Below are 18,124 nucleotides of genomic sequence, written 5' to 3'. Positions count from 1 at the left end.
CGACTATTTTGCCCACTCTCGTAGGCGACCATCAGGTGGGATTTGACCAGCAACGGTACGCCCTGGCCAACATACGCCGGGTGCTGACGGCCATGACAATGTACGTACAGATGGATACCCCTTACTTGGTTATCAGTTTTGATGCTGAAAAGCAGTCAACTGGGTGGAGTGGCAGTATTTGTTCCATACCCTGGAACAAATGGGGTTTGACGTTTTTTTCCTTCGGGCGGTGAAATTATTGTACAGTGACTCTTGGGCAGCCATCCTTGTGAACAGGGCGCAGTCTGAATCCTTTGGGGTGACCAGGGGCACACGGCAGGGCTGCCCATTATCGCCCCTATTGTTTATTTTGCAATTAGAACCCCTCATGTTGGCCATACATCACTGCCGGGAAATTCAGGGAGTATTTAAGGGAGTGGCATTTGCGGATGACTTGTTAGTTTTTATTACGAACCCTCTGACATCCCTGCCTAATTTATTGCATTTAATGACGACCTTTGGTGAGTTTTCCGGTCTTAGGTTAAATGAGTCTAAATCCTCTGTACTAGCATACCCGCCTACCCTGCAGTCTAATTGGCCAGATAATTTTCCATTAACATGAGCAACAGATCCTCTATGCTACCTAGGGGTGTTTCTACCATCAAATCCGGACCTCGTGTATCAGGCTAATATCCCCCGCTTATTACAAACTACCATAGACAACCTGACTAATTAGAGTAACCTACCCATCTCTTTGATTGGCCGGATAAATTTATTCAAAATGACCATCTTACCCAAATGGCTTTTTATGTACTTCAAAACTTACCAGTCCTTCTAAGGAAGGGAGATCTTAACAGACTTGATAGTGTGCTTAGGCGTTTTATTTGGAAGGGGGGGAAATCCCGTATACCTCTCACCCGGTTGAAGGCAGGATGGGGACGGGGAAGCCTGGGAGTCCATGATCTGGCCGCCTATAATTTGGCCTGTAACTCATGCATTGCTAGGGACTGGCTAACGGACAATCCAGTTTATACCACGTTATATTCTGATGAAGCCTTAATGGCCCCGATGACTCCCATCTATGTACACCTGATCCAGTGCATCTCCCATCTTTTCTCAAGCGTACTGCTCTTGTGAGGCCACGTCAGACTTGGAAGAAGGTGACGAGACTCTTACAGATACCCACCCTATGTGCCTACTTTCTCCAAGTGTCGGGGAATACAGAGTTTACCCCGGGCACACGTTCCTCTAGCTTTAAGGTTTGGGCATCCCGTGGTATCACCCTCTTGGGTCACTTGCTCACGCAAGATGGGACGATAATTATTTTTAAAGAGTTCCAGGCAGTGTACGGACTGGGGGTTACGCGCACTTTCCCATACCTACAAATTGGACATTATATCCGGGCCATCTTGGACACCTATAAAGCTCCCTCGGTGTTCCAAACTCTAGATCAGATGTTTCGTTTTGAGAAGTCTAAAGCTCCATCCCTGTTGAATTACTATCAATATATAAGGAAACGCTCTGAAGGAGACATGTACTCCACCTTAGAATCCCGTTGGAATAGAGATTGGGACTTTATTGTCACTCAAAATATTTTAAAGGTTTGTTTCCGGCGCATAACCAGGACCTCAGTCAATATTTATTATATAGAATTGCAATTTAAATTTCTCAGCCAAGCATATGTGTCACCTCAAGTAGCCTTTCATTTAACTATAGCCCAGTTGGCGGGTTGCACCCGTTGTGGACACCTGATGGGCACCCTGTCCCACGTATTTTGGTCCTGCCCTCCCATATTGTGCTTTTGGCGCTGCGTGGCGGACTACCTGGCAGACTTATTGGATGTCGCTTTCCCCATGACACCGTAATGGCTGCTGTTTGGGTGAATATCCCCCATTCGGATTCGAGATCCTGGTTCGCGCATGTTTTTGCATAAAGCTTGTCTTGTAGGCAAAAAGATAATTCTCTCAGTTTGGCGCTCCTCTGAGGTCCATTAAAAGTGTAGACCTAATATTAACACAGCGATGTATCCAATACACTTCACAAAGTGTCATTTTATATAAAGGATCGTCCTTAAGAGGCTGACTACTGAACCATAAATGAGATGTAAAATCACAAACCTAAAAACACCAAGGTCCTCCATAGGAGGTACCAGAGTTAGAAAAATAAATATTCTTCTTTATTTGCAAACAGAAACACAAAACTCTCAGTGGAGAGTCTGCTGCACTGTGCCAAAGATGAATTGGATATTTATTGTTTTTATATAATTTATTAAACATGTATTACCCGTTTGTTTTCTGTGTACCACTCTTGTTGTTTTCCTATTTATTTGTGTGGCTCACCCCTTCTCTTTTTTAGTTTCCTGATTTAAGGTTTTTTATGCACAATTTTACTTTATAATGGTGCTGTAGCACAAAAAACTTTTCTCACAAAACAAATTCAGACTGAAAAGTTGATGAATATCGTGGTCTTCTTGTCCTGTTTTATAGGTACGCCTAATGCTATTAGTGTGCACTGGAGCGATAGGCACCTTCTTTACTGGTACTTCCTGGTCAGGCCCCATAAGGAGAAGTCAGGTACAGTAATCCCTGGAAGGGATGTGTTTACATGATGTGTTAAGGTTTTTAAACATCAGCTCTTTGAGTCTTCTCATTGTTTAGTGATTTCTCCTTGAGGTGGTTTTACTATGCACCATGTACAAATTCAAAGTTGTATGTTATCAGCTGTTTACAAATAGATCCATTTTTTCTCAAATCTCAACCATGACAGACTGGCAACATCTAAGAAAAGACATTTGCAGTGCCAAACATATAAGCATTAAGCAATGAGCGTGCACACTGAGTGTTACGTTTTCAAGGGTATGTGCATCTGCTAGATGTTAAATAGGATACATATTAGAAATCTTAAGAAATGTGTACACACCAGTGTAGCCTAAAGCAGTGTTAATGCTTGTTGAACATGCATTAATGTGCTTTAGCCTTAACACAGTTGTGCATTAGTTCACGTTAACATGGACTATTGTGATACAAATATTAATGAGCTGTGTCACTTTCAAATACTTGCAAATCAGGGCACTGTTATTAAGACAGGGTCGTGTTCAGCAGTGTGATATTGTTTTAACCCTCTGGTTGCATAAAAACTCAAACCTCTGTCAGGTGTCAGTAGGATTTTGCAATGCCAGATGTGAACCATGATACCCCTGCATCACAACTCTGAACTGCCAAAGAAGGCCCCTCATACCGATCCTCCCCACTACTCCCTGGACTACCACAGAAGGTCTCTCCAGGCTGATGTGCCACCCTTTCCTCCTCACCCCCATACCACCACAGAAAGCCATGCCAAGCTGCCCAAACCTCTTCTGTGGCACTTCTCCCCTCCCTGTGCTGGGAACTTCCCGCCTGCCCCATTCACAGCTTGGCAGCTTACCCCATCCTCAGCTTCAGTGTGCAAAATGGCTCTAGCAGACCTCACCCAGCATTATCTACCACAAACACTGAGTTTATCACCTGTTAGCACATTAGACATTTAACATAGTGTTTTGTGAGAGATAACATATACATTAAAACTGGCCTCTAACATCTGGTTTTAACTTGACTTAGTTCAATGGCTTCAATGATTAAATACAGTTGAGGGGATAGTCTTGGCTTTTCTCATGATCGAAGTTTCTAGAACACCAATTCCGTTTTTTACTAAAATCAGTGCAAGTCAGACACAGTCAATAAAAAATGATTTCAGTCTCCCAGTATTCAAGCACTAGGGTTTCAAGATTTCACAGTACCTGGAAGAAAGGGGTTAATTGTTTGTTCAACACAAAAAGATCACCATTTCACATAAGGCTAAATATCAGGCAAAAGAAAATATTAACCCCCAGCACCACCCTAACTGCTGAAATTACAAGCAACTGCATGGAAGTCTTGGAGCAGGAAAGAGATTACCATCTGAAAGGGGAGTAGTTATGAATACAGATTTGTATAGTGATGGCTGTCCAGTTTATCTACCCATCTTTCTGATTGGTCAGTTCTGTACAGGTGAGCTCGGTTAAAAGGTTCAGATCCTTTGTTTTTCTTAGAGTCTGAACCAAAGCCCGATGCAGTCTGGCCCTGTGCAGCTCCAGTCGTCTGCTCAGCTGCCACCTCCTGCACTTCCTACCTGGCTCTGGGTTTTGAAGATGGGGCTATTACAATATGGGATATAAAGCATTCAGGTGAGTTCTCATATTCATTTATTTTGTTCTGTAGATAGAAGCCTAACAGCTTCCATAGACTTCTCCTGCCTGTGGGGCCTGCAGTGCCACTTGGCATGTTGACCTTGGGTTGTGCCAGGCTCCAGCAGATCAGAGGCTTACTAAGCAACCAAACCACTTTTCTTCCCAATACCTTAGCTCGCATTTCTTGGGGATTTTCAGCTCTGAAGCAAGAGTTGATGGAAAGGGTTCTCCGATTTTTCAGTCTAAGACAGTCTATTTAAATATACATATAAAACTTTGGTACAACAGGAGCTTTAATGACTTGTTGCCTTTTCCATACTGCCGTCCCATGTCAGTATGCTTTGCCTTTTCAGGATTCCCCCTAGCTTTGGTTATGCTCCCAGAAGGCTGTCACATGCAAGACATCTACTTCCTGGAGTTCTCAGACATCAGTAGAAACCAAATGCAGTTTCCCAGCATGCCTACTAAGCCAAGAGTACGGATCCTGGCCTGGTGCACTAGTGGTTCACTTTATCTGATTACGGCAGCAGGGGGCAAAGAGACCACCGTGACACTGCTGCGAGACAGGTGAGTGTCATACATGGCAAAGTAATCTCCTGTAGGTGTTGGTACAGTTGTGAACATTGTTTTAATCATTTGATTCTGTCAGAATGTAGCACTTTACAAACACATCACTTTTTAGGAAGTTAAAATGCAGATGTTCATTAAAACAAAAAAAAAAAAATTCAAAATTAAGCATAAATCATCAACATTACGGTAGCTGAACATTTTTCTACCAGTAACTACAACTTAGCATTTTTTATTTCCATCGGTATGTACTTTCAGAGCAGAAATAAATGGTATTTTATAAACCGCCACACAGTTGAAAGTTGGGCTCCCTGTGCCCACACGATGCCACCAAAATGTAAAAATTGTTAATGTTCTACCAAATTGGGGAGCCCAGACTAAGAATGGTGTTCATGGATTTTATGAACGTATGTTGCTTGCAGCACAGCACCACTTGTAGAGAGGACATTTCAGAGCCATTTCTTTGGATAAATCAATGCTTTGACCTGCAGGAAAAAAGCTTTGTTTAAACTGCCGTCCCTGCGTGTGGTTAAACTTGCGTACATAATCTCTCTGCATGCGTAGCACTGCCCGCACAGGGGGGAAGGAGTGGAGGGAGGTTTGCAACTACACGCATGCTTGTGGAAATCCAAAAGCAGAAATAAATTCTTGGGAAACCACCCATGCACATTAGCTGGTGTAAATGTGTGCAGGTCATTTTCCAGGGATAGTTTTCTAAGGGAAATGATATACATGCTTTTTCTTTGCAAATCTTTGCAAAGCCCACAGGTAAAAAGTACCATGAACTGCCCCCAATGTGGGCAGTTGTAAAAATACCCCATAACATGGTGCGGGTTAAAGTGCATGATATTCTGTAACAGAAGGTCGTAATACACATTAACAAATTCAAATCAACCTTATGACCACCTTCCAACCAAAGCAAAGCCTGAGAGTTTGCTATTTTCTGTTTGTTCTGAGCATCAGTAAACAACATGTGATCCTTCTTTGTAACCTGCTATTGCAAATACCAATGAGACTGTCCAGAAACACCAGATGCGGTTCTGTACTTTTAAGCAAGCAACCCATCCTAAGGCATCAGTCCGCTAATACCCCCATGTGCAGTAGAGACACATGCAGGCCACAGTAAAGCGCAGAACCTTAGCGTATCAAGCACAGAGATAAAATATCTTGCTTGCTGATCACCAGTTTCTTCAGTAATTTACTTTTAAAGTTTGCATGCTAAAAATCAGTCATTTATATTGCCATTTTATATAATATTGTGTATTGCTTGCCTCAGTGTGTGGAAGAACATGTAATTTTAATTTTCTGAACTTTTTTTTTAATAAAGCCCTAAGACTGCAGATGACCTTATCAGTGCAGTTCTACCTATTCCTACCTTACCCAGTGCTGTGAGTATTGCATGTCTTCTCTTGGGCTCTTTTAGGGTAAGAGTTGAAGCAGCACTGGTAGTAAACAAATAATAAGCATTTGTATTCTGAACAGCAGTATCTTTATGGGGTTTTTTTATTTGGTGGAGGGTGCGTAAAAAGCCAGGAGGTTACTCTACCTCTCATGTACTTTATGATTACAGTGGAATCTAGCAGGATCAGGGCTGGTGCAACTCGCTGTGCAAGCCATGCATTTGCATAGGGCGGCAGCTCCTAGGGGGTGGCAGTCTGGGTCACTCACAGCCAAAATGGAGTGGAGGCCGCGGGGCTGCCTGTTGCACTCCAGCCCACTGGTGGCTGAGGAAAGAAAAGGCTGGCAGGCCACCCGTGGCTCAGGAGCAGATAAAGGAGGCTTGTCACCTCAAATGTAGTTATCAGATTGGGTAGGGGGTAACCCAAACACCTGTCAGCAGCAGCAACATTTAACCGATGTCATCTTTATTTTATTTATTTATTTATTTAAACAGTTTTCTATACCGTTGCACGGACATAGTCCATCTCGACGGTTTACATTCACTTTATCATCAAATGAAATAGAAAAAAGAAATAAAATAATATCTTCTGCCCTGCCCCACGACAATAGGAGATGGCTTCATTTAAATGCTGCTCCTGCTGCCTGCTCACGGGGAGAGGTGGGATCCTGACCACAATAAGCTGCACCAGGGAGCAGGAGGAGGAAGAGCTTGAGGAGGGAAAAATGGAGAAAGCATAGGATGGGGTAAGAAGAGGGAAATAAAGAACCTCCAGAGAGGGGGAAAAGAGGTAATGAGGAATGAAGGTGAGAAGAGGGAAAAAGCCGAGACAGAGAGGAGAAGATAGGGAACAACTGAGGTAGTGTGAAAAGTGGGGGGAGTATCTAGAAGGAGGGACGAGACCCTGGAGGGAGAGAAGGGGATGAGAAATGGGAGAAAGAACTAGATAGTGAGGGAAGGGGATGAGAAGGGAAGGGAGAAGCCGAGGTAATGAGGCTGCAGGCCGTCCAGTAGACCCAAGCAGAGAAGAGGCTGTGAGTTGCCGGGGACCCCATCTTACCAGAAGCCGATGGGGAGTGGAAGCCACCTTGTTATCCCAACCCGATGAAGCCCAAAGTGTAGAGATGGGCCCAAGGCTGCCAGGGGAATAAGTGGAAGGAAAGAAGGTGAAGCCTCTGTGTGAGAGAGAGCATGTGTGTGTGTGGGAGTGTGTCTGTGTGTGAGAGAGCATGTGTGTGTGTGGGAGTGTGTGTCTGTGTGAGAGAGAGCATGTATGCACGCATGTGGGAGAGAGGGACTGTGTGCATCTCAGAGAGGACGCATGAATGTATGAGTATGTACGCGGCTCTCTTCAAATCAAGATCAGTGTTTTCCTGCCGTTTGATATACAATTTAGAGAGAGGGTGCTTCAATGTAGCACAAAAGCTATTTGGATAACTTTAAAATTGACACTTTTATCTGTATTATAGAACCAAAATGAAAAATGAAACCAAGATATTATATTAAAAACGGTCTATAAATTAAGGCACAGCCAAAGTTAAGGCAGATGCCTAATTCGTAAATACCGAGCATTTAGATGTAGCCAGTAAGATATTTGCACCCATCTTTTGTTTCTGTTTATATTCATTTAAAGGGGTGTCCACGATGAGGCAGTTTTGTTTTTTGTAGAATATACTGCGCCCACATCAATAACAAGTGCATTATCAATGCTCACATCTTTGGCAAAGTAGATTAAAATCAGGACACTTTGTAAAAAAAAAAATAGTAAAGGTTTGTCCACAGAGATATAATTGTGGCAAAAGAAGGTGGAATCCGGTGCTTTGTAAATCTAGACGGCTAAAAACCTCTGATCCTCTCCCAGCACAGGCCTTTCTAGAAGTCCGTTCTGAGCTTTTTAACTCTTGAATGAATGTTTGGTATTTCGGTCTTATTTTAGGTTCTTCTCATTTCGCGTGAGGGTAGCGTGGAGCTCTTCGACACTGCAGAGCGAGAGGTGGTTTGCCGGTTTGTTGTCCCTGTCACGCACAAGGTAGCATTGCCCTGGCAGCCTGTATTTGCTTTGGACCCAGTGGACCTTTGTCTGTTCCTCAGAGGTAATAGAAACTTTGAAGATTTGTATATCTTTTTACTGGGTCAACAGAAGATGTCTTTATCTCTGGACATGATTGTGAGTCGGCTTCCACATCCGGAGAAGGCAGATTTTTACATTCTTATGCGGTCCATATTAAGTGAGTGAATTAAGTGGGTAACTTAACTTGGATATTCGGCAGAACACAACAAGATATGCGTTCTGCTGAAATACCCAGAAACAGCCAAAGCTATCCAGATAACTTTGGGACAGTGCCCTTGCACAGCCAGACTTATCCTCCTAACTCTATCTGGATAGTGCTGAATGTCACCCCCATCTTATGCCATTACCCTTTCATTTGTAACAGAGGACAGTAGTCAACAAATGCCTGTCTGTCAGTACTAGTTCCCTGTACGTACCCGGATCAGTCCAGACTCCCGGGTTTTGCCTCCCTTCCAGCAGATGGAGACAGAGAAGTTTTCCAAAACCCAACCTGTTTGCAGTGCGTGTGGTGGAGGACAGCGATTGTGGCAGGTGTGAAAGAAAATTCATGAACAAGTCCATAAAATATGGGATTACTAATGTTAAACAGTTTTGATTTATCAGTCCAATTGCATGGAATTTTGTGCAAAAATAGGATACATAGGAGGTTGTGATGTCTTTTTTTTATTCAACCAACAAAAATATTTTATAATGTAGATAGTAAATGTTACTGTACAGTAATTTTCAGGTCCCCTATAATCCCCTTATTCAGCAGTAGTGACAGAGAAGGCAGATTTTGTACTCTGAGAACAATATTTTGTTCAATATCATTTTCTCTTATATGAGGGAGGATAAGAGCCAGCAGGGACGTTTGAAAGCAGGCAGGGAAGAGATGAGCATTTAGCATAGGAAAGAAATCACAAGTCCATATTTTATTTGAAAAATGTATGTATTGCATCTCATGTGCATTTGTGCTTTGTTGTCCTGTATGCTTGTAAAAGTGCTTTTAGTGTTGATACAGAGAAGTCAGACAGTTTTGTGGGTCTAATACTGCATACCTGTAGTGGATCATCCTTGCACAAAGTGTTTGCTTAATCTGCCACCCAACCCAAATAGATTCTGGAGTATTTTTTGCATTTGACGAGGTGTGCGACATTGGTTGAGTAGATGTGAAACTGTAAATGATTTATGTAATTGTTCAGTCTTATTTTCTGGGCTTTCTATATAAGTGCGGCTGTGTTACTTGCTACGGCTGGATTTAGTGGCAAGGGCTGAGGAAAGGCATCCCAAAAACACCCCCAATGCAAAAAAAAAAAGGTGTCTGTTGGATAAAAGCCAAAATAATACCATTTCCCTAGTACTCTCTCACCTTTCCTTTTGCCTGCCTTGGACCCTCCACTCTGTTTTTGTGCCTTTTCTGTACCGACTCTGGCGTTGCACAAATATATTTAATTCAACCAGAAAAGGACCCCAGTAGTAGTACTTGTGAATGAGAACATGTCAGGGTTTTTTCTTTTTTTTAACTCTGCTCAATTTCTAATTAGTTGGAAAATAAACACCGAAATTTACAATTTATAATCATCTAAAAATGGAAACCTTAGTTAAACTTTTGGAGTGCCACTGGAAAATGAAGTTGCTTCTTTGTCATTTGACCACAAGAGGGCTGACTTGAGTCATGAAGGAAGCATTATTCAGAGGCTCTTATTTAATAAAAAAAAATGTTTTCCCATAGGTCCAGTGAGATCTAACAGGCTTTTGATTCATTTTAAAGTATCTGCGTAAATGTGTGCGTGCACATGTACACCTGCGGCCACACGGGCATAAATATATGTGTGCACGCTACTCTGCATACGCCTGCTAATTTTCAAAGCAGATGTATGTGTGTAAGGCCACTTTGAAAATTAGGCCTGGAGTTCACATGTTCTTCTTGCATGCAAATCTCAGCCCTCCCTACGTGGGCTTTTATACAATTACCCTCAATGGGAGTTACAATAAGGAAATAAAGAAAACTTTAATTCCCTGTACGTACCCGGATCAGTCCAGGACAGCTGGGTTTTGCCTCCCCACCAGCAGATAGAAACAGAAGAAGACTTTGCGGACTCTGTCCTATACGTGATCAAATTTCAACTCCAATTAAATGACCATTTAATTGATACCATGGCATTTTTATTCAGACACAACAGATGTTAGGTATATAACATTTAGGATAAATATTGGTAAACTTTCGTGCTTTTAACAGAAAACCATCCAAAGCATAAAATGACTTGGTTTTACCTTCTTCTCCCTGTGGCAGGTGACGAGAGGCTGCCTGGTAAGCAGGCTGTGCATGCCAGCGATGTTCCTTCTGCTGTCTTCTGTTTCAGTTTTGAAGGCTTAGCATTCATGGAAAAATTCAGAACGAGGCAAGAGTCTGTGCAAACCCCCTTCAGGTTCCTCCCGTGGGACAAGAGATGTGAGCTTTTCTTGCAGAACAGGTGAGAGTGTAGCATTAAAAGAAAAGACAGGAACATTGCTCTGCGGTTCCGTTAATTCACCACAAGAGGTCTCCCTTTCCACATAATGAAACCACATAAGAGCACTCTGCATATGACAAAAACAAAGCAAAAAGTTGAAACAAAAGATTTTTCTTACATTTTTGAACACTTCGGTTTACAAATCACTAGTTGAAGGTTGTAGAATCATTATGGAGCAATTCTACGTGGATTTTCTCTTGGGGTGAACTTTCAAAGCCCAGCGTGTGCCAAAAGCAAGAGATAACGCGAGGGTGTCTGGCCAGCGCGCGCCGAGCGGATTTTAAAAACCCACCCGTGTAGGCGAGTTATCTCCCGGTTCATGCACAAGTTTGGGAGCCCAAAATAAGGGGCGGACATGGTCTGGGCGGGGCAAGGGCAGGGCATGGGTGTTCTGGGACTTCAATGTGGAATGTGTGCGTAAGTATTTACTGCACAAGTGCACCGGGGTCATCCGCCACGTGACTCTACTACTGCTATGGATAGCGTGTAAGTAATAACATTAAAAAAAATCTAGTCTGGTCAGTGGGGTTTTAAGGTTTGTGGCTAACAGGAGGCATGGGAGGCTATAAAACTAGGGAGGTTGGGACATCCTATCTCTTAACTGGGCGAACTGGGAACAAACTGGGAAAACTCCCTATGTTGTCGGCGCGTGTCCCCACTTGCACAGTAGAGGTGGCATTTGTGCGCGCAGGCACGCGTCTATATAAAATTGTGCATACAACCTATTTTTATACCATGCGTGCATGATAGAGGTCTTTAAGATCATGAGAGGTCTTGAACGAGTAGATGTGACTCGGTTATTTTCACTTTCGAATAATAGAAGGACTAGGGGGCATTCCTTGAAGTTAGCAAGTAGCACATTTAAGACTAATCGGAGAAAATTCTTTTTCACTCAACGCACAATAAAGTTCTGGAATTTGTTGCCAGAGGAGGTGGTTAGTGCAGTTAGTGTAGCTGGGTTTAAAAAAGGTTTGGATAAGTTCTTGGAGGAGAAGTCCATTAATGGCTATTAATCAATTTTACTTAGGGAATAGCCACTGCTATTAATTGCATCAGTAGCATGGGATCTTCTTAGTGTTTGGGTAATTGCCAGGTTCTTATGGCCTGGTTTTGGCCTCTGTTGGAAACAGGATGCTGGGCTTGATGAACCCTTGGTCTGACCCAGCATGGCAATTTCTTATGTTCTTATATGCACGTATGTTATAAAATGGCCACGTCCTTTGGCACGAGCTGGCATAAGTACGTACACGTGCGCCCGCACACCACTATCAAAATTACCATCCCTGTGTGCTAGGTGCCAACTCTGCCTCCATCGCATTCCCACCAGCAGGTTACAAAAGGAAACATATATGATGGTCGGGGTATGACAGAACAGAGAGGGGAAAATGGAGACTTGGGCCAACTTATGTGTTCTCGGTTCTGAATTAAATATTGAGATTAAGATTACATTCCCCCAAATGAGAGGAACTCTCTGATCAAGGGCTAATTCCACTAATAGGGACCAGACTTTTCTTAGTAAAAGGAAATGTATCGGGCTTATGCCCTTTCATCGTATCACTTGAACTTTCTTGTGTCAATTTCCCAGGATGTTAAGGCTGTATTGTCCTAAACTTTGAACAATTTAAAATAACTAATCATAGTTTATATTTAACAACTGCAAAAAGGTAAACTACCACTAAGAATATACAGGTGTGCAATCTCCTATCGTTTACCTTGTGATGCGAGATCAGAGACGGACAGACGTGATCTCCCCACAAGGCGTTCTTACTGTGCTTTTCACAAGAACAGCTAAAAAGGGGATCATTTTAGTACGAGTGATTCCTACAGTTCCCTCTCCCCCTTTTTCACAGAGGAGGAGAGGGGGCTGTGAATGCTACCTCTGCAGCATTCCCCAGGCTCAGCTGACGTGGGGATTAGAAAACTCGACTTGGTGCTCAAACCAGAGACATTTTGCTTGTTATTAAGCCACTGAGCTGGCCCTTTCATTAGACTTCTATTTAACAAAAACATAAGACAGAGTTCCAATTCCCTGGTCAGTGTTTTTCATGTCAGGCATTTAGAAACAGAAATTAGAGAGTCATCCAGTACTCTTACCTGTAGCCATCTCAACATTTTTTTTAAGGCATGATCTATTATGTTGCCAGAATGGTCAATAAAATTCAGCCTTACATAAATGCTGGTATTATATTTACCTGCTGGATGGTTCTCGTGTGGCGTAGAAGAGAGATGTACTGGATGCATAATCCTGATGAGAGCAGCAGACAGTGGAATTCTAAATCTTTTTTTTTCCCCCCCAAATAGGTATGAAAATCAGATGGAGAGGTGTAAACAGCTGCCTGACTGCTGGAAACAGCTTCAGAAGCATGCTGAGAAGAAAGAAAGACACAGGAAATAAAGGGAGCAGAGGCCCTTCTGGCAGCCTGCATCAGGAGGCGATATTTTGTTGTGTAACAAACTAGCTTTCTTTAACTGTGGCGTTCCAAGAAGTATCGGGATATATAGTTGCTGGATTTTCATCCCTGACAGGCTAATCTAGTCCTGGATTTTACCATATTGCTTCTAAGGTTTTTAATTCTGACTTATCTAAGAAAGCATAGAAACATGATGGCAGAAAATAAAAATGGCCTATCTAGTCTGCCCATTCACCCAACTAATTCAGCTTTACAATTTCATCCTCCCTCAGAGATCCCCTGTGTTTATCCCATGCTTTCTTGAATTCAGATACTGTGTTTGTCTCCACCACCTCCTGTGGGAGGCCGTTCCATGCATCCGCCACCCTCTCTGGAAGCAAAAATGTCCTAAGATTTGTCTGGAGTCTACTACGTTTCACCCTCATCCTCTGACTCCCCTTCTTTTAGAGCTTCCTTTCCTTTAAAAGAGGCCTGCCTTGTGTGCTTAGAAACCTTGGAGGTATTTAAATGTCTCTACCATATCTTCCCTAGCTCGAATAGAGTATTATATGCATGCAGTCGTGTGAAGCCTGTTTAGTTGAAAATGTAACCAACTGGCATCTCTCTATCAGGGAAGCTTAACACATTAGGTTAAACCCTTAAAAAAAAAAACCAGAATGGGGCAGTCCTCAAATAGGCAGACTAGCTGGTCTTTATGGTCTTTATCTGCCATCATATTTTAGGTTTCTGTATTCTTATCAAGAGGGAAGAGCAATTTATCATTCTCAGACTTGGCATGTCTGATATATGAGAAGGATAGTAGAAAACAGCAGGACCATGGAAAGCATCTTTCACCAGGATGGATTGGTGAAACAATTATTAGTGTGCTGGCAGAAAACAAACATGCAACATCCATGTATAGACACACAGGCAGAGAAGGATTTGGGGGTTATCTGCATTTATATTGCCCGCTGTGCAGAAACAAAGAACCCTATGTACTAAGGCATTTTTTCTGTAGACACAAAACGGGAGCAAGCTTTAGGGAGCGGTTTTCTGGTAGCTCGCCTGGTTTCATACTGCGCTGTTACTTCATAACACACGGGCTTTAGGCAAATTTTCAAAAAGAAGCTACCTGCCTAGCTTGTCTCTGAAAATGAGCAAGAGCCAAGCACAAATTCCAAAAGCTTCCACTTACGTTGCACCTGTTATTTGCGCGGGTGGTAGAGGAGAAGAGTGCCTGCATTTAAAAACAGAGGAGTACATTTCAAACCTACGCACAGGCGTACGTGTGCGCGCGCTACCTGGCGCGCACACCTATGCCTGATTTTATAACATGCGTGCGCATATTATAAAATCGGGGGTCGGCACGCGCAAGGGGGTGCACACTAGTGCATCTTGCACATGCCGACGCCCACAGCCTTCCCCGTTCCCTCCCCCCTAAACTCACCTTCCCAGCCCTTCCCCCTAACCTTTCCCCCCAGCCCTATTCTAACCCCCCTCCCCCGACCTCTGTCTTACCTTTTGTGAGCGCCGGCAGCCTGCCGGCACGCAATCCTCCGACACAGCGGCAAATGGGTGCTGTGCCAGAGGCCTCTGGCCCCGCCCCCGGACCGCCCCTTTTGTAAAGCCCCAGGACTTAGACGTGTCCCGGGGCTTTACTCGCGCCGCCAGGCCTTTATAAAATAGGCCCGGCGCGCGTAGGGCTTTTAAAATCCGGCCCAGAGTGTATGTGAGCTGTTTTGTCTTCCCAGACCTACAGACGCCCACAAGAAGGCCTCACTTTACTGCGTTTAAATGGATGCCTGCTCTGGAAGCCCTGCGTACAATTAGCCACAGTGGGGAAGGTTTATTTTTCAGTCAAATCGTTTTATCTTGGTAAGTGCCTTTGAAAATTCCCTTCTTAGTAGGGAGGTCCCTAATGGAATTGCTGTCAAAGGGCACATTCTGCGCTGGTTCCCCATCGGTGCCTGTGTAAAGTTTAAGATTCCGACCCTAATGTTTAGGGTCATGAGTGGGGGAACGGACCATTGCTTTTGAAAAACAAACAAGTGGTTCATTCCTCACGGTCAGTTTAGATAGAGCCAAGTGGCCTTGCTTATGTTCCATCATTTTGGGAAGATTAAAGAACCTGTGTGAGAGCTAGGACAGCCTTCTCTGCTGCAGAATAGAGCTCCCTTTCTTTTAGAAAGAAGATGATGACCTAGAGTTTTCCAACTTGATAATCCTTCTGAGAGGTCTGGCTTCTTCCTCATATCGAGGTTCTGTACAGTGGGATTGTTTCTGGTTTACTAAGCGTCACTAGAGGCTGCATTGTTGCAGCATTTTATATGGAAATGTGGGTGCTTGCCGTTGGGGACTTGCAGTTTAAACAAGGGGCTGTTCCTTGCGTTAGGTCATTTTAGTGTTGGCTTTAGGATGTAGGCTTTTATGTTGTTTGATTGCTAGGAGAGCAATTTTCAGACTGGCTGCACAAGAACAAAAAACCTGCAGGTACTTTTTTTTACCCTCTGATTTTACACCATTTTTTGTCTTTTGAAAATTGCTTAAGAAAAAGTAGCTGCAGAACTCTTACCCCTGCTGTTGTGCGGGTGCTTTTCCGGGTAAATTTAGGCAGGTATGTTTGAAAATAGAAACATACCCTGCCCCTGGGAATGCCTCCCCTCGCTGTGGAGAAGGTTCCACATGTCGTGGCACTTCGCATGTCACGTTACCGCAGATAGAGTAGGCACTTTTTAAAGATCCTTTTCTGCCCAAAATAGCTTTGAAAGTTGCCCTCTATATGTGGTGGTCATTTTTTAATTATTCACTGCTATGGGCGGTCTTTGAGCATTTAAATAAATGAACAATCAGTTGATTAAATTCTACATTAAAATGTATACATGCAAATATCTTTTTCCTTTATTTCCAATTCATTTGGAAATAACATAAGTATGATTTAGAATTAGAAATGTATTGTTGGGGTAGTTTCCAGGGCTTTGCCATGCCTGTTAGCTCCTCAGGATCACCTGCTTCCCTGTCAATGAGAATGGGAATGTGATGGCTTTAAAGGTCTATATCTTTCATATTGCTTGGAAGTAGACTATATAAACATTCCTGTCTCCCAAATGATCTTAATTATACCATTAAGAGATCCCATGAAAACACAAAACTATTAAAATGCAGCAAAATATTCCTTGGCAGGAAAAGATCATATTCCCAGCTAATCCTTTTGCTGGCCCTTTGTAACAAATGGGCAAACACAAGAGACTACATTTAAAGCAGAGTCAAGGAGAATTACTACTGCTACTAAATACTACCGCTAAAACTGTGCCTCCTTAATATTTTTATAGTGCTACTAGGCTTATGCAGTGCTGCACAAATACATAGATGAGACAGCTCCTGCTCCATGTAACTTACAATCTAGTTGAGACACACAGACAATTGCACTATTATAAAAAAATGTTTAACGTGAGAAAGCAGCGATTAGCAAGAATCAGAGGTTTTAGGTTTAAAAGCATTCTCAAAGAGCAGGATCTTTAAGCAGAGCTTGAATGGCTGGAGATGGAGCCGAAAAGCTATTTCTGGCACATGGTGTCATCAGGCAGAAAGAGTGGAATTAGCAGCAGAGGAGAAGAACACACATAGGAGAAACTTGCCTGACAAACAGAAGCCTCCCATCTCCTCATGGGGGAGATGAGAAAGGAGACATAGCGTGGAGCTGCAGAGGGCGTGCACTTGGAGCGCAGTCCAAGCAGAAGGTGACAAGAGTGGATAAGGATTTTGCTAGTGTGTTCTAAAGGGATCTATTTATTTATTTAGACATTTTATATGCCGTCATTCCAAATAAAGTTCACAACGGTTTACAAAAGTAACATTCTACTACTACTACTACCACTAAACTTTTTCTATAGCGTTACACGACAAACGCAGCGCTGTATAAACATACAAAAAGACAGTTCCTGCTCAATAGAGCTTACAATCTAATAAGACAAACATACAGGGCAAGAGACTTGGGGTATTTCATAAAGCAAGACAATGGTTAAAAAGAAAAATGTAGTAACAATACTAAAGGCAATCGGGCATAAGATTTAAAAGCGGTTTCCAAAAGGTGGGTCTTTAGATGGGATTTAAACACGGCAAGAGAAGGGATCATGAGGCACCAGTTCAGGAAGACTTTTCCAAGCACACGGCGCAGTCAAGGGGAAAGAAAATGTATATACAGACATATACGGAAAGAAATGACGCGTCCTAGCAATATTTAGGATGTGCACAGATGAGAGAGTTGAGTCAAAAACTACCCCTAAGTTTCAAGCTGAGGGGACAGAGAGGAAGGGTATGGTGGTGTTAATGAGATAGGAAGATATGGAGGAAATATAAAAAGTTCAGGTTAGCTACCTTAAGGGGGGTGATGGTTGGACATCCAGATAGCTAAATTAATTTCCCAGTACATAGGAGGCAGTTGAGTATGAAAACATTTCCCTCTGTCGGTGTTTGTTGAAAATGAAAGGCAGAGTTCCAGTTAGGGATACCAACTGCCCTATTGCTAATTCCTGCTCCCTCTTAATTCCCCAGTAACTTTCCCTTCCGTTCAGCCTCCACTCACTGCCAAATTCGTGCTGGCGGAGAATAGGAGGCGCACCGGTGTGACAGTGCCACAGCTCCCAGCTCTCCTAATGGAGATCAGAGTGTGCTGGATAGCTTAAAATGTGTTGTTTTTCCTTCCACTCTGATTTTAGCAGTAATATCAGAATTTCATGTTAAGTTCTTCTTTCTGATTTCTGCTATGGCTGTTGTCAGTTCACGGTTATTTATCTCTCTTTCTATATTCCCTTAAGAGAATCCTACCAACTACGTTTCTATTGCTTCCTTTTGGATCTTATTCCTAGGACTCGTTTCTTTCCCCCCCCCCCCCCCCCCCCCCCCCATATGTATTTCTTGTAGCTTTAAATGGCGTTTGGCAATCAAAAACAGTCCTCTTCTACGGTGGTGGTGTTTTTAAAACTTTCTCCTAGTGACCTCCCCTAAATAATGAGGGGGGGCTGC

General features: G+C 43.0%; 1 protein-coding gene across 2 annotated transcripts in view; it reads left to right on the top strand.

The window, feature by feature from the left end:
• WDR93 (WD repeat domain 93) overlaps positions 1 to 13,828 on the top strand; it is a 42,504-nt gene extending 28,676 nt beyond the window's left edge. For both annotated transcript variants that reach the window (XM_029574672.1, XM_029574671.1), the window contains exons 11-17: positions 2,466 to 2,552; positions 4,046 to 4,180; positions 4,537 to 4,750; positions 6,078 to 6,138; positions 8,086 to 8,242; positions 10,493 to 10,673; positions 13,014 to 13,828. In XM_029574672.1, the coding sequence (XP_029430532.1) occupies positions 2,466 to 2,552; positions 4,046 to 4,180; positions 4,537 to 4,750; positions 6,078 to 6,138; positions 8,086 to 8,242; positions 10,493 to 10,673; positions 13,014 to 13,107 (929 nt within the window). In that variant the 3' untranslated portion in view covers positions 13,108 to 13,828. The remainder of the gene's footprint in view (positions 1 to 2,465; positions 2,553 to 4,045; positions 4,181 to 4,536; positions 4,751 to 6,077; positions 6,139 to 8,085; positions 8,243 to 10,492; positions 10,674 to 13,013) is intronic.
• The last annotated feature ends 4,296 nt before the right edge of the window (positions 13,829 to 18,124 follow it).

This window comes from Rhinatrema bivittatum, chromosome 13 (assembly GCF_901001135.1).
Source record: "Rhinatrema bivittatum chromosome 13, aRhiBiv1.1, whole genome shotgun sequence".
Taxonomy (NCBI): Eukaryota; Metazoa; Chordata; class Amphibia; order Gymnophiona; family Rhinatrematidae; genus Rhinatrema; species Rhinatrema bivittatum.
Note: the sequence above shows the minus strand (reverse complement) of the source record. Positions and strands in the feature narration are given on the sequence as shown.